This window comes from Panthera onca, chromosome A1, assembly GCF_046562875.1.
Source record: "Panthera onca isolate mPanOnc1 chromosome A1, mPanOnc1 haplotype 2, whole genome shotgun sequence".
NCBI lineage: Eukaryota > Metazoa > Chordata > Mammalia > Carnivora > Felidae > Panthera > Panthera onca.
In genome coordinates, this window is record NC_138339.1 from 152,425,181 (window position 1) to 152,441,301 (window position 16,121).

At 36.3% G+C, this 16,121-nt stretch overlaps 1 protein-coding gene across 2 annotated transcripts in view; it reads left to right on the forward strand.

The window, feature by feature from the left end:
* Positions 1-2,581: 2,581 nt before the first annotated feature.
* The window catches only part of GCSAML (germinal center associated signaling and motility like), a 49,903-nt gene continuing 36,363 nt past the window's right edge, over positions 2,582-16,121 (forward strand). The window contains exons 1-2 of one of the 2 annotated variants that reach the window (XM_078452571.2): positions 2,582-2,763; positions 10,436-10,495. In XM_078452571.2, coding sequence (XP_078308697.2) covers positions 2,735-2,763; positions 10,436-10,495 — 89 coding nt within the window. In that variant the 5' untranslated portion in view covers positions 2,582-2,734. The remainder of the gene's footprint in view (positions 2,764-10,435; positions 10,496-16,121) is intronic. The other variant, XM_078452572.2, reaches the window with a different exon arrangement.

Genomic DNA, 16,121 nt, shown 5'->3' on the forward strand with positions numbered 1-16,121 from the left:
AAAATAGGAGAAGGAAATGCCCATGCATATGTAATTTAACCATAAAACCTGATTAATTGTCCTCAGTATGATGTGTCTTTCTACCGGAAAAGAAAACGGAATGTTCAAATTTTATTTTGAGGAATATGTGAAAATATTTTTATTGACTTCCTCCTTCTCCTCCTCCTCCTCCTCCTCTTCTTCTTGTTCTTCTTCTTCTCCTATTAATTATTGAGGACATAGCAGAATGACAAAAGAGCTTGTTCTAAGAACATTTTGAATAATAGAGATTTTTATACAAAATTAAGATTACTAAATTATATATAATTTTAACTTTATACTTACAACAAATCTAAAACCACCTGCTTTTCTATCAGTGATAAGTGTATAATAACATCAATTTCTACAGCTTTACCTCTAATATTGTTAGAACATAAGCACTAGAAACCTTAAAATTTGCTAATTCCTAGTGTCAAAGAAAACAACAGAGTATCAGAGCACTAAAGGCAGCTGAGGTAGTCCAGACAAGAGACAATATGCCTGGGGAAAAGTGCACCATGAAATCTGCTGAGAGGAAAGTTCCCAGGAAGTTACAGGAAGAATGTTCATAACAGGTGTGCTAATGAAAGGTTAAATACTTGCATTCCGGACACATGCAGTAAGGCCACAAATCTGTGCAATTTGTCAAACCAAACTGAAACATTCATCATTCAGGCAAATGTTTTCAACTAGGTTCTGATCCTAAAAAGGATGGTGGATAGGACCTCCTCAAATCCTCCAACACTTTGACTTTTGTAGCCTTCAAATTTCTGGTCATTTTTGGGCAACAACACTGGAGGAAACACAACACTTCATTGTGACATATTCAGGCAAGTGGCATCATAATAGGAAATTTTTCTTCTACATTTGCAAATATTTTGTGACCACCAAGGTAGGTACATTCCCAACAAATTCCTGATGAGTACCAATTAGGCCGATTATATAATTCTTAAGCACAAAGCAATCATGATCATGATAGAGATCATCAGCCAAGAAATTATAAGGGAAGAAAACTTTAGATAAAACTTAGTAAAAGCTTCAGTAAAAACATGGTTCCTGGGGTCTTGTGAATTAAACTAACAACAGACAGATTAACTGAGACAAAGCTTACAAATTTATTAATTTTTAGTTTTACATTCATGGAGTTTCACAGCAAGGAAGTGAATTTCTAATGGAGCAATAAAACATGAGAGCTTATATACCACCTTATCAAGGTAAAGTAAAGGGACAAAAGCACACTTAAAAACTTAAAAATTTGTTAGAAGAATATAACTCATGTTAAGTATTTTTAACACACACACACAGCCCAAAAGGACATAAGGAAACTACTTTTGGAGGTGATATATACCCTTATAACTTTGATTGTGATGATGGTATTATCATGACTGTGTATATACAGCCAAATTCACCAGAGTGTAACTATATTCAGTAACAACACTCGGAGGATTGGTGGCCTAGTGTCTAGCTACTCAAAGGAACTGCTGGAGTGGCATGACCAGCAGCTTGTTAGAATGGCAGAATGTTGAGCTGAGTTTGACAGAATCACAATTTGCATTTAACAGAGTCCTCTGATGATTGGTAAGATGTGAAAGTCTGGGAAACAGGGTTTGGTGCATAAGTTCTCAAATATGAATTTGGTAAAGCATAACCCCAGCATGCGGTGTGTGACAGTCCTGCTTCAAATACAGTTTTCCCATGCTCTGATTGAAACAAAAAAGAGTAATACAATATTTAGAAATGATTGCAAAGCATTTGAAACCCTTGAGCTCTGCTGATGGGGAGCAGTAACAAACTTCCTCAGTCTTGGTGTCATCGTACAGTTGAAAAAAACACTTTGGGATAGATGAGCATGTAATTCTGAAGTTAGCAAATCAATTCCTTGTTGGATAAAAACTGAAGTTTTTATCTGTTCTACACTCTGTTGGGTGAGAGACATTGTGAATAAGCTACTTCATTCCCCCAACAGCAACAACTCAGGGTCAGCAGTCAGCTAATCGCCTGTCTGGAAATTATCACTGAGGCCAGCTTGTACTCTGTGGCTCTGCTGGGTGGTGTAGGGGAGGAAGTGGGAGACCAGATGGTAGAGATGGGTCTGCCAGGCTCTTCTCTTTCCCCATTGCAACACTAGCCTTGGAACAACAGGAAGAAGCACATTTGCTTCTTTACCTAGCTTGAATAACATCAGTACTCTTCTATTTTCATACTTTTTCTCTCTTTTTTACACCTTATTTTTTTGAAGTATTAGACCTCTTAGGAAAAACATTTATGTTTGATTTAATTTTTACAACCCCAGGGACAAGCAAATTTCACTTTTTTTTACACATTCCCTACAAGAAGCTTTCTTTTTGTGTGTTTGGAAGAGGACAAAATATTGGTATTTTGGAGATCTCAGATTTCTGAAGAATAGTTAAGCCCCTACCCCTTCTGAGTCTCCAATCTGGAATTTCCTTGAAAGCAAAGTGAACACAGAACGTTAGGTTTAATCTCTGATGTTTCAGCTTGATATTTCTTTACACACAAGCACACACACATGTCTTCCTTTCCCCCTCCCCTTCAGAGCAGTTCCTGCCTTCTCTACCATGCCCAGCCCTTAGCAGCTCATGGTTGTGACCACACAAGCCAGTGGTCAGATGCAACGTCCTGCTCATAACTGTGCCCATTGTTGCCGAAAGTGGAGTGAAACTCAGGAGCTGAAAAACAGGGTCACAGTGAGAGAATGGGGAATTCTCTACTGAGAGAACTCAAGTAAGTCTGGCTCTGGGCAAGGCTGTTTCTTGGAAGAAGAGGGAAAAGGAGACTGGGTGTATGCATTTTGAATGATGAGACAGTTTGCTTTAAGAGGTGTGTACCTGAAGACAGCATTCTTTTAGAACTCACAGTGACCTCTCGCTGCCTCAGTTTACTCACTCCTTCTTTTGCCTTACTTTGGAAAGGTTGTAAGGTTACCATATTTAGAAAATAAAAACACAGGATGCCAATTCAAGTTTGAATTCAGATAAACATTTTTTTTAGTGTATATATGCCTTATGTAATATTTGGAGCATTATTGCTTGGTCATACTTATACTAAACAAATTATTTGTTCTTTATCTGAAATTCAAATTTAACTGTGCATTTTGCATTTTATTCAGGAAACTTGGTCTGTAGTCACTTGAATCTTTCTGCATCTTTCTATTCTCATCTGGGTATGGGATTTATCTTCCCACTCTTCAACTTCATGGGGTCTCTCTGTATGAGAATAAACAGTCAGGTTCTTGAAAGTCATGGATACAAAATAATGTACACCAATCCTTTTGATCTAAGTAGTGCCTTTTTGTGGTGACTTTATCCTTCCTTATCTTCTTTGAGTGCTTTTGAAGTTGTAGAATATATATGGATAATAGGCATCACTCTGCTTAATCTTAGAGGATTGTTTTTCAGCACCTCACTCTCCCATCCACTTACCCTAACTCCTCCCACACAATCTTATTATCTTGTGTTATATAGCATGAGTAGATCTTTAAAATTAAGACATAGGGACGCCTAGGTGGCTCAGTCGGTTGAGCGACCGACTTTGGCTCAGGTCATGATCTCACGGTTTGTGAGTTCAAGCCCCGCGTTGGGCTCTGTGCTGACAGCTCAGAGCCTGGAGCCTGCTTCCGATTCTGTGTCTCCTTCTCTCTCTCTGCCCCTCCCCCACTCATGCTCTGTCTCTCTCTGTCTCAGAAATAAAGAAACATTAAAAAAAATTTAAAAAAGTAAAAATAAAATTAAGATATAATTTACATGTAACATTGTACACATTTAAAGTGCACCACTTGCTACTTTGATACGTATATATGTTGTACTGTGTTACTGCCATAGTGTTAACAAACACCTCTATCACAACACATAAATTATCATTTCTTTTTTTTTTTTTGTGATTGGAACAATTAAGATCTAGTCCCTTAGCAAGTTTGAAATTTACGATATAATCTTATTGATTATAATCACTATACTATTAGTTACATCTCCAGGACATATTTATGTATTCATTGCAAGTTTGGGCCCTTAAATAATATCTCCCTAATTCCCCACCCCCGGCCCTGGTAACCACCATTCTACTCTTGGTTTCTACTAATTTAGCTTTTTAAAATTGCACATATACGGGATATTTGTCTTTCTCTGTCTGGCTTATTTCACTTAGCATAATGCCCTCAAGGTCATGCCTTATATTATATAATACATAACATATATTATCTATCTATCTATCTATCTATCTATCCATCCATCCATCATCTGTCACATCTTCTCTATATACTTGTCTATTGATAGTCACTTAGATTGTTTCCACATCCTGAGTAGTGTAAGTCATTTTGCAATAAACATTGCAGTGCAGATATCTCTTTGATACCCTGTTTTCATTTCCTTTGGCTGTATATACAGAAGCGGGATTGTTGAATTATATGGTAGTTCAATTTTTAATTCAAAAATTGCTTTCCATAGTGGCTAGGTCAACTTACATTTCTACCAACAGTGTAAAAGGGTTCCGTTTTCTCTACATCCTTGCCAACACTTGATTTCTTCTTCTTGATGGTAGCTATTCTAACAGGTGTGAGGTGATATCTCATTGTGGTTTTGATTTGCATTCCCCCACTAATTAGTGACATGGGACATATTTTCATGGACCTATTGGCCATTTGTATGTCTTATTTGGAACAATGTCTATTTAGATCCTCTGCCCACTTTTTTTTGTTTATTTATTTTGAGGGAGAAATATTGGTTTTGAGAAAGTGGTTTTGATATGTGTTTCCCTAGTGATTAGTAATGTTGAGCATTATTTAATGTAACTTGGCCACTTGGTTGTGTTCTTTGACACAACTGCGTTAATCTGCCCATGGCAAAACTCTAATCACCTTACTCCTGTGTTTCAGTGGGCACATCCATTTCCCACTACCTAACATGTAAATTATATACCACTTGTTTTGCAATTTGAGGTCTTATATATTCTGTTTTACTAAGTCCCTCCTTCTTGTTCTCTTATCACTTTGGGCATTGCCTCCATCACTTGACTTAGCAACCAAACTCTAATCAACTTTTTTCTATTTACTAGGGAATCTCTCAAGGGTAATTGTTGCCTTGTCTCTGTGTCTCTCTAGAACTTAGCACAAAGCAAGGATTTAAAGAAAGTATAATTAATTTTGTTAAATATACTTTTCTGCCCTTTCTACCATAAATATGTTTTATGGACCTTATATCCTTATCAATCTGACCACTGGTTACTCTTTTAATTTTAAGCTTGTGTGCACTGGCTATCAGAACTCTTAGTCAAAAGCACATTTTCAACCATCTTTCCTTATCAAAATATTCATTCTTCAATGCCCTGGCCAAATGCTACATCTTACTTATCTCTGCCAGAAATTATCCTTTCACGTTTTTGTGACTTGTAAATGGTTTATGTGCATTTATGACGCTAACCACATTCTACCTAGTGTCATGATTATACATATACAAGTCTTTTAGATTATGGATCCTCTGATTACAATGACAGTGCCTTTAAAACCTGAAAAATCCCTGAAACTTGTGCTTATGCTCTATGGAAAGTAGGCTTTCTATATATTTTTTTTTCTTTTGGCTGTTATGAAGAAGCATGTATAATTCTCATTCCAGAAAGATGATCTGCTTCAGAATACTGAGATTAAAAGGAGTTTTCCATTTTTAGTCGTGTCCCTTTTTGCATTGATTTTTAAATTTTATTTTTTAATGTTTATTTATTTTGAGAGAAAGAGTGGGGGAGGGAGATAAAGAGCAGTGGGGAGCAGAGAAAAAGGGAGAGAGTATTCCAAGCAGGCTCCATGCTGTCAGAACAGAGCCCAGTGTGGGGCTCAGTGTCACAAACCATGAGATCATGACCTGAACCAAAATCAAGAGTTGGACACTTAATTGACTGAGCCATGCAGGCACTCTGATAATAACACTGTTTGAAACACGGGCACTTAACTCCACACCAGCTGTCTGGTCATAATGCAACTAAATTTGAAACTAAAGGGAAAATAATTCTAAAGAAGTTCTAAACTTGGGGAAGAAAACACACATGCAGATATTTGGCTCTTAGAGAGTTTGTGACTGCATAGATAAAATAATCTGCAGTCAGTGATTACTTCCAGGAGTCAGAGGATAAATGTTCATTGAATGATGTTCCTTGTGAACTACATAATTCCTGTGAGTGATTCACTGAGACAAAATATACACTATATAGCACAAGAACCTGAAAACAAGTAGTTAAAAAACAGCTATCACTGATTAATCACCTACCATGTTCTTTCTAGCTTATATGAATTGTTTCATTTTATCTTCACTACTAAATCTAGGATCTGGCAATATTCATACCCCTACTTTGAATACGGGGATATGGAATCAAAGAAACCAAGGAATGTATCCAGTACTATAGGAAAAGCAAGAAGGGATTTCCAAGGTGAAATTTATTGGGAACTATCTATTCCCTTTTTATCTAATTGTATGACCTCCAAGCAATGATGCTAATGTGCTTTCCAAATCTCACCAATAATTTACCCAAATAATACAGGAACACAAATTCAAAGGGATACATGCACCCCTTTGTTTATAGCAACATTGTTTACAATAGCCAAGATATAGAGGCAACCCCAGTATCCATGGATTGATGAATGGATAAAGATGTGGTATGTATATACAATGGAATATTATTTAGCCACAAAAGAGAATGAAATCTTGCCATTTACAATGACATGGATGGAGCTAGAGAGTATTATGTTAAGCAAAATAAGTCAGAGAAAGACAAATACTATATGATTTCACTCATATATGGAATTTAAGAAACAAAACAAATGAGCCAATGGAAAAAAATAAGAGAGAGACAAATCAAGAAATGACCTCTTAATTATAGAGAGAAAAACTAATGGCTACCAGAGGGGAGGCAGGTGGGGGGATGGGTTACATCATTGTTGGGGATTAAGGAGTACACTTGTTTTGATGAGCACCAGGTAATATATGGAAGCATTGAATTAGTATATTGAAAATTTGAAATTAATATAATACTGTATATTAGGTAACTGAAATTAAAATAAAAACTTAAAAAAATCCAAATACTACTCATATATTCCACTTAAGTAATAGCTGTCTAAAGTTCCTTTGAACTGTTAGGGTTTTTTCCACTCTTGTTTATCCCTCTTGGAATTTATCTGTTGAAGAAATGATCTGGATTTTATTGGTTACATTTGTATGCTGTTGTTTCAAATATGTCTCTTATAAGTTGTAATTATAAACTGATGTTTATATCTAGCTTCTTGATCAAATCCAAGGTTGAAGTTGGCGGAGAGGGATACTCCATAGGCAGTTTGTAGACTTTCCTTGGGAGGTACATATTTTTTCCCTAACTTTACTAAGATATAATTGACAAAATTGTTTTGTAATGTAAAAAAAAAATATTCTGGATAAATAAAAAAAATCACCAGTGAAAGGGGTGCTCTAGACAGAAATTACCTTATTTTACTTACTGGAATAAAATATCTCCCATTACCAATTAATCAATATGTCCAACCGTGCAACCCACATTTATTTGCCTGTTTAGTTATTTCATGATCATAGTATATAAGGGTAATAATAACAACCACATCATACAGTAATTATAGAAAATAATGAGATAATCTTGTGAAATTCTTAAAGACTTAAAAAAAATGTTTATTTTTGAGAGAGAGAGAGAGAGAGAGAGACTATGAACCAGGGAGGGGCAGACAGAGAGGGAGACAGAGCATCCCAAGCAGGCTCTGTGCTGTCAGAGCAGAGCCTGACTCAGGGCTTGAACTCACAAGTTCTGAGATCATGACCTGAGCCAAAATCAAGAGTTGGACGCTCAGCCAACTGAGCCACCCAGGTGTCCCTTGCACTTTGTTTTTCTGAGATATCTATTTTAAGTCATCATGTTTATTATGTGATAGTTCATACTATTTGTTTTTATCTCTGTAGCACTTATTCTATTTACCTATTTATTTATTTATTTATTTAAAGTGCGAGAGAGCAAGCAGAGGAGGGGCAGAGAGAGAGGGGAAGAGAGAGAATCCCAAGCAGGTTCCATGTTGTCAGCACAGAATGTGGGGCCCAATCTCACGACCCTGTGATCATGACCTGAACTGAAAGCGAGTCGGATACTTAACTGACTGAGCCACTCAGGCAACTCTCTGAAATGTGTTTTCATGTTTGTTTAATTCCCCTTTTCTTTTTACTTAATCGACTTTGCCAGATTTTTGCTCATCCTGCCAATTTTATCCTTTTCTAATATTTAGTTCTCTACCACATTTCTTTCCATAACTTTCCTTATTTCTTCTTTCTTTTTTCCAACTTCTTGAGATATCTGCTTACGTTGTCATTTTCAATCATTTGTTTCCTCTTATGAATGTATTTTAACAGCTCATTTTCTTCACATTTCCCTTTATTTATATCCTGAAAATTGTCTTCTATGGCTTTCATATCATTTTAAGAGTATTTCAGGAAATTTTCTTTATTGTTTCCTTCTTTAAAATAAGGATTAGTTATTACATTACAGTGCCTGACATATGTACATTTTTAGATATTTAATTTTTGATTTTCGATTTACTTCATAAAGAAATCAGGTGAAGGGGCACCTGGGTGGCTCAGTCGGTTAAGCATCCGACTTCAACTCAGGTCACGATCTTGCAGTCTGTGAGTTCGAGCCCTGCGTCGGGCTCTGGGCTGATGGCTCAGAGCCTGGATCCTGCTTCGGATTCTGTGTCTCCCTCTCTCTCTGCCCTTCCCCTGTTCATGCTCTGTCTCTCTCTGTCTCAAAAATAAATAAACGTTAAAAAAATAAAAAAAAAAGAAATCAAGTGAAAATTGTTGATTTTTTGGTATTTAGATTTCCTTTATGAAGTTATAATGTTTGAAACTTATGCCAAATATTTGGGAAGTAAAAAAAAAAAATTAATTGTCAAAAAACACAGAAAGTATGGAAAAATCACGTTTGATCTCAACACTTTGACCAAGATACATTTTAAGGTTAATTTAATGTCTATTGTTTTAATTATTAGTTTTAATGATTCCTTAATTCAGCCAACAAATGTTTATGGCCTGACATTATCTAAATTTTGCTTGATTAAAGAAATACTTAGTGTACAGCAGAATTTAGTGTTCATTTATGTTCAGTAATAATGACATGGAATTTCAATTAGGTTCCTGCTAATGTTAAGGATTTTATGTTTTTTTTTTTAACTTTAAAATGCAAACATGTCTTAGAAGGACAAGTCAGTGAACTATTAATAATCTCAAGGAGAATTGTTTTATAAGATTCTTCATTGGCCCATTTAGAAAAATGGAATTATGAGAAAACCAGGCTCTAGGGAAAAAGAACAGAGCACATAGGACACTAAAATTAAATGTTGTCTGATTTGCAGTCTATGCTATTTGGTAATCATTACATCCAAATTTAACCGTTAGTGAATATTATCCAGAAATCTTTTTGTCAGAACTTATCTCCACAAAGGACTCTTCTTCCAAAAATCTGATTTACTTTGTATTTAACAAATACATATGTATTCTATTCTTTGCTTACTGGTCAAATATGCCCATATATGATGATGATATTGAGCTTTTAAACATGAACACTGAGGAAAAGTCTTCTGTAAATATTGATGGCAAGCAAGAGTGGGGATCTTGCTATCATAGTCTGGGATATTTTGCATACAATCTTCTATATAGAAGCAGGAGAACAGACACATGTTTGGGATGTGATAATATAGGAAAAGAAAACATTCAAAGAAATACGATTTGGACAACTGGTGTAGAAGAAAATTTGATTCACTGAATCACAAGCTTGGGTCTGTATCTCACTTTTATATAAGCAAGAAAGCCACTGATTTCTCTCACCTCAATTCCATCACTGAGTGCTTGCTTGATTCTTATAAGGATGATGATAGTTGGTGGGAAAACATCAAGAGTAATATGCACAACAAACTTCTCTGAAGGTGGGTGAGGATCATAATGTTCTGTATGTATATGTATGGCCAAACAGCAAGGCTTGAAGAATCTTGCTCTGGATCACATGGCCAAGGTTGATAGTGCTAGTATTCCACAGGGATGGATGCACCTGAGAAGCTGGTCTCCTCTGGTCATCCTAGAGAAGTCAAGCCTTTCTGTGGTTAGGATCTTTCTCTATTCTTGGCCCCTCCCACCACCTTCTGACAGGTCAGACTGTAGCCATTTCATCCTATTGTAGGCTTGGCCTCTTGTGGTTAATTTCTGAACTGCATTCTATATCTGTGACTGCCTGCCCTTTCTAAAGGACAAAGAAGTTTGTCAAAAAGAAAAGGCAGACTTTGTTTTAACGGTAAGGAAAGCAAGAAAAGGGGGTGAAGACATTTATTTGAAGGGAGATAAGAATCTCTTCTTTTCTATGTGTTTCCATCTAGTTGCCTGAGAAACAATCAAAAGAAGCACAAGAAAGTAAACCAACATGTGGAACGAAAATGGTAAGAACACAGCATATCAGAGTATTTTTCTCTGAGATTTATCTCTGTCTCACAAGAGACTGAGAATCTCTGTCTCACAAAAGTTAACATCTTATTTGAGACCTCTTAGAGCTGGACAGAATGATAGAATTCTTTGGTCTTTGCCTCTAAGACTTGGCAGAAGTTTATTTGGAGACCCTAAAAATAATGGGCTATTGGTGCACATGTTTCATTTCTTCATGGTTATACAAAGTACATGCACAAACAAAACTGAAATAAAGGATGGTTATTTCAGGTTGGCTATTTACAATGGACACACTTCCAACTTATTCTTCACACTTAGAATAATTTTTGGGAAATATAAGTCTCATCATGCTTTTTCCTCGAGACCCTTCAATTGTTCTACACTGTATTCAGAATAAAATACAAACTCTTCACCAGGGACTACAATCCTATAAGGATTGACCCCTGCATGCCTCTCTACTCTCATTCCCCACTCCCCATCCTCAGCCATTATCTTCCAGGAATTCTGCTGTCATTTAATGTTCTTTAAGCCACCAAGCTCAGCCTGAAGTCAATGCCCTACTGTGCACTAGTACTGCTCTTTTAGCACTCATGGTTTTTATTTTCTGTTCTTATGCCTGAAAGTATCTCTTCCTGGAAATTTTGACTCTCACACTGTTCTCCCAAAAATGTCCTTAAGTACATGATGTGAGAACATTGCGTCCACACCCCATGGATTTCCTGTACTGCATTAAACCTTTCTATCAACTGGTAATCTTATATTTGTTAGTTTAGCTTTTTATAGTCCATGTGCTCTTTGAATCTCTGACCACTGCTTGACTTGCCATTGTCTCTCTGTTGCCCAACATTTACAAGATACTCAAAGTAAAAAAAAAAAAAAAAAAAAAAAAAAAAAAAAAAAAAAAAAAAAGAGTGGAAAAACAACAGCTATCTCACACTGATAACTTGCCCCAGCTTATATAGAAAGAAACACCCTCCCTTCTTTGCTGACCATGGGATTTTCATATCTTTGTATTCAACCTCTTTCCTAATCATTGCGTCTCATCATCTGGGTTTTTATCTATGAGATGGTTTCTTTTTCTCTAAGTGTGAAAGAATGAGGGATTGAGGGGAAGGCCCATATTTGTTGGTGATATGAAATGATGTTTGGAGTAATTAGCCATTCCCTAAGTATTTAATTTACGCTTTCTTTTCACAGAGGAAAAGGTAGAGACAGTAGGGTGGCTATGCCGCCATTGTAATGAACTCCCCTTTATAGTGTGTAGCTGAAGAGGTGATGTTATTGAACCAAGATCTTTTTCTCAGGCTGCCACAAATACATTCTATACAACGCAAAGTCATTTAAATTTGGTTTTTGCTTTATCATGTCTGAAATGAGATCTATGCTACTGTTCTTTTCTAATTTTCCCTTTTAAAGGAATTGAAGTGTTGACATTTTCAAATACATGCAAGTTTTTATTATAAACAGACAATAACTAAATTAAGAAAAATGAAATGTTCTACGGTGTTCCCATCCAAACGATTTTTTTGAAGTTTTATTTTAATTCCAGTTAGTTAACATAGAGTGTTATATTAGTTTCAGGCATACAATATATTGATTCAATATTCTATAGATTACTCAGTGCTTATGCTAAGGGGGGACTTAATCCCCTTCATCTATTTCATTCATCCCCCACCCACCTCCCCTCTGGTAGCCATCAGTTTGCTGTCTATAGTTAATAGTCTGCTTCTTGGTTTGCCTTTCTTTCTCTCTCTCTTTACCCTTTACTCATCTATTTTGTTTCTTAAAGTCCACATATGAGTGAGATCATGTGACATTTGTCTGATCAACTTATTTCACTTAGCATAATACTCTCTAGCTCCATCCATGTCATTGCAGACGAAAAGATTTCATTCTTTTTTTATGCCTGAGTAATATTCCATGGATATTTGGGCTTCCATATCTTGGCTATTGTAGATAATGCTGCTATAAACATCAGGGTGCATATATCCATTTGAATTTGTGTTTTTGTATCCTTTGGGTAAATACCTAGTAGTGTGATTGCTGGATCATCAGTGTAGTTCTATTTTGAACTTTTAGAGGAACCTCCAAACCATTTTCCAGAGTGACTGCAAATTTTATGAATAGGATTCAGAACTTTAACCAGTCAGCTTGGTGAGGAAGATTTCAATTGTTTTGACTACCCAAGTCAATTGTAATCATATATATAACATAAGACTTAAGTGGGCTAGAATTAAATTCAGTTTCATTTTTGGCTAGTTTGATAGGATGATGTTCTTTGAATGATGTTATGTTCTGTGCATCTTCCTGAGTCAGTTTTGGTTATCTTATTTTCACTAGAATATTATCATTTAATTCATTATTTTAAACATATGTTTAAGGATAGTATGAGCTCTTTCAAGTCACTTAGTTTTTTAAAATATAGTTTTATAGAGCTATAGTACCATAAAGTTCACACTGTTAGGTAAATTGTGTGATAAGTTTAGAAAAACATACATTCATGTCATCTCAATTAAGATATGGAATATTTTTATCACTTTTCCCCTCACCAGCAACCCCTGGCAACCACTGATCTGATTTCTGTTTTGCTTTTTTTCTCAAGATGTCACAGTATCATTGTTTTTATCATTATGAGGTTTTTATTTTTGCTTTCCTTATTTTTTCACTGTTGCTCGTCTAATTGCTTAGAATTCAAAACTTAAATTTTGTGTTTTCTATTTTTTTTTCTTATTTAAAAATTGGACATGCATGAATATAAATTTTTCTCTAAATAATATTTTATCTATATGTATCCCATGTGTTGCTAAAGGAAATATTATTTTCCAACATTTTGTTACTTTGCTTTTTATGTTTTCTTGAATATGAGTTGTTTTTAATTCCAAATTTGTTTTCTATTTTTTTTTTTGTTATTTTTATTTATTTATTTATTTATTTTTATTTTTTAATATATGAAATTTACTGTCAAATTGGTTTCCATACAACACCCAGTGCTCATCCCAAAAGGTGCCCTCCTCAATACCCATCACCCACCCTGCCCTCCCTCCCACCCTGCCCTCCCTCCCACCCCCCATCAACCCTCAGTTTGTTCTCAGTTTTTAACAGTCTCTTATGCTTTGGCTCTCTCCCACTCTAACCTCCTTTTTTTTCCTTTCCCTCCCCCATGGGTTTCTGTTAAGTTTCTCAGAATCCACATAAGAGTGAAAACATATGGTATCTGTCTTTCTCTGTATGGCTTATTTCACTTAGCATCACACTCTCCAGTTCCATCCATGTTGCTACAAAAGGCCATATTTCATTTTTTCTCATTGCCACGTAGTATTCCATTGTGTATATAAACCACAATTTCTTTATCCATTCATCAGTTGATGGACATTTAGGCTCTTTCCATAATTTGGCTATTGTTGAGAGTGCCGCTATAAACATTGGGGTACAGGTGCCCCTATGCATCAGTACTCCTGTATCCCTTGGATAAATTCCTAGCAGTGCTATTGCTGGGTCATAGGGTAGGTCTATTTTTAATTTTCTGAGGAACCTCCACACTGCTTTCCAGAGCGGCTGCACCAATTTGCATTCCCACCAACAGTGCAAGAGGGTTCCTGTTTCTCCACATCCTCTCCAGCATCTATAGTCTCCTGATTTCTTCATTTTGGCCACTCTGACTGGCATGAGGTGGTATCTGAGTGTGGTTTTGATTTGTATTTCCCTGATAAGGAGCGACGTTGAACATCTTTTCATGTGCCTGTTGGCCATCCGGATGTCTTCTTTAGAGAAGTGTCTATTCATGTTTTCTGCCCATTTCTTCACTAGGTTATTTGTTTTTCGGGTGTGGAGTTTGATGAGCTCTTTATAGATTTTGGATACTAGCCCTTTGTCTGATGTGTCATTTGCAAATATCTTTTCCCATTCCGTTGGTTGCCTTTTAGTTTTGTTGGTTGTTTCCTTTGCTGTGCAGAAGCTTTTTATCTTCATAAGGTCCCAGTAATTCACTTTTGCTTTTAATTCCCTTGCCTTTGGGGATGTGCCGAGTAAGAGATTGCTACGGCTGAGGTCAGAGAGGTCTTTTCCTGCTTTCTCCTCTAAGGTTTTGATGGTTTCCTGTCTCACATTCAGGTCCTTTATCCATTTTGAGTTTATTTTTGTGAATGGTGTGAGAAAGTGGTCTAGTTTCAACCTTCTGCATGTTGCTGTCCAGTTCTCCCAGCACCATTTGTTAAAGAGACTGTCTTTTTTCCATTGGATGTTCTTTCCTGCTTTGTCAAAGATGAGTTGGCCATACGTTTGTGGGTCTAGTTCTGGGGTTTCTATTCTATTCCATTGGTCTATGTGTCTGTTTTTATGCCAATACCATGCTGTCTTGATGATGACAGCTTGGTAGTAGAGGCTAAAGTCTGGGATTGTGATGCCTCCTGCTTTGGTCTTCTTCTTCAAAATTACTTTGGCTATTCGGGGCCTTTTGTGGTTCCATATGAATTTTAGGATTGCTTGTTCTAGTTTCGAGAAGAATGCTGGTGCAATTTTGATTGGGATTGCATTGAATGTGTAGATAGCTTTGGGTAGTATTGACATTTTGACAATATTTATTCTTCCAATCCATGAGCAGGGAATGTCTTTCCATCTCTTTATATCTTCTTCAATTACCTGCATAAGCTTTCTATAGTTTTCAGCATACAGATCTTTTACATCTTTGGTTAGATTTATTCCTAGGTATTTTATGCTACTTGGTGCAATTGTGAATGGGATCAGTTTCTTCATTTGTCTTTCTGTTGCTTCATTGTTAGTGTATAAGAATGCAACTGATTTCTGCACATTGATTTTGTATCCTGCAACTTTGCTGAATTCATGTATCAGTTCTAGCAGACTTTTGGTGGAGTCTATCGGATTTTCCATGTATAATATCATGTCATCTGCAAAAAGCGAAAGCTTGACTTCATCTTTGCCAATTTTGATGCCTTTGATTTCCTTTTGTTGTCTGATTGCTGATGCTAGAACTTCCAGCACTATGTTAAACAGCAGCGGTGACAGTGGGCATCCCTGTCGTGTTCCTGATCTCAGGGAAAAAGCTCTCAGTTTTTCCCCGTTGAGGATGATGTTAGCTGTGGGCTTTTCATAAATGGCCTTTATGATCTTTAAGTATGTTCCTTCTATCCCGACTTTCTCAAGGGTTTTTATTAAGAAAGGGTGCTGGATTTTGTCAAAGGCCTTTTCTGCATCGATTGACAGGATCATATGGTTCTTCTCTTTTTTTTTGTTAATGTGATGTATCACGTTGATCGATTTGCGAATGTTGAACCAGCCCTGCATCCCAGGAATGAATCCCACTTGATCATGGTGAATAATTCTTTGTATATGCTGTTGAATTCGATTTGGTAGTATCTTATTAAGAATTTTTGCATCCATATTCATCAGGGATATTGGCCTGTAGTTCTCTTTTTTTACTGGGTCTCTGTCTGGTTTAGGAATCAAAGTAATACTGGCTTCATAGAATGAGTCTGGAAGTTTTCCTTCCCTTTCTATTTCTTGGAATAGCTTGAGAAGGATAGGTATTATCTCTGCTTTAAATGTCTGGTAGAACTCCCCTGGGAAGCCATCTGGCCCTGGACTCTTCTTTGTTGGGAGATTTTT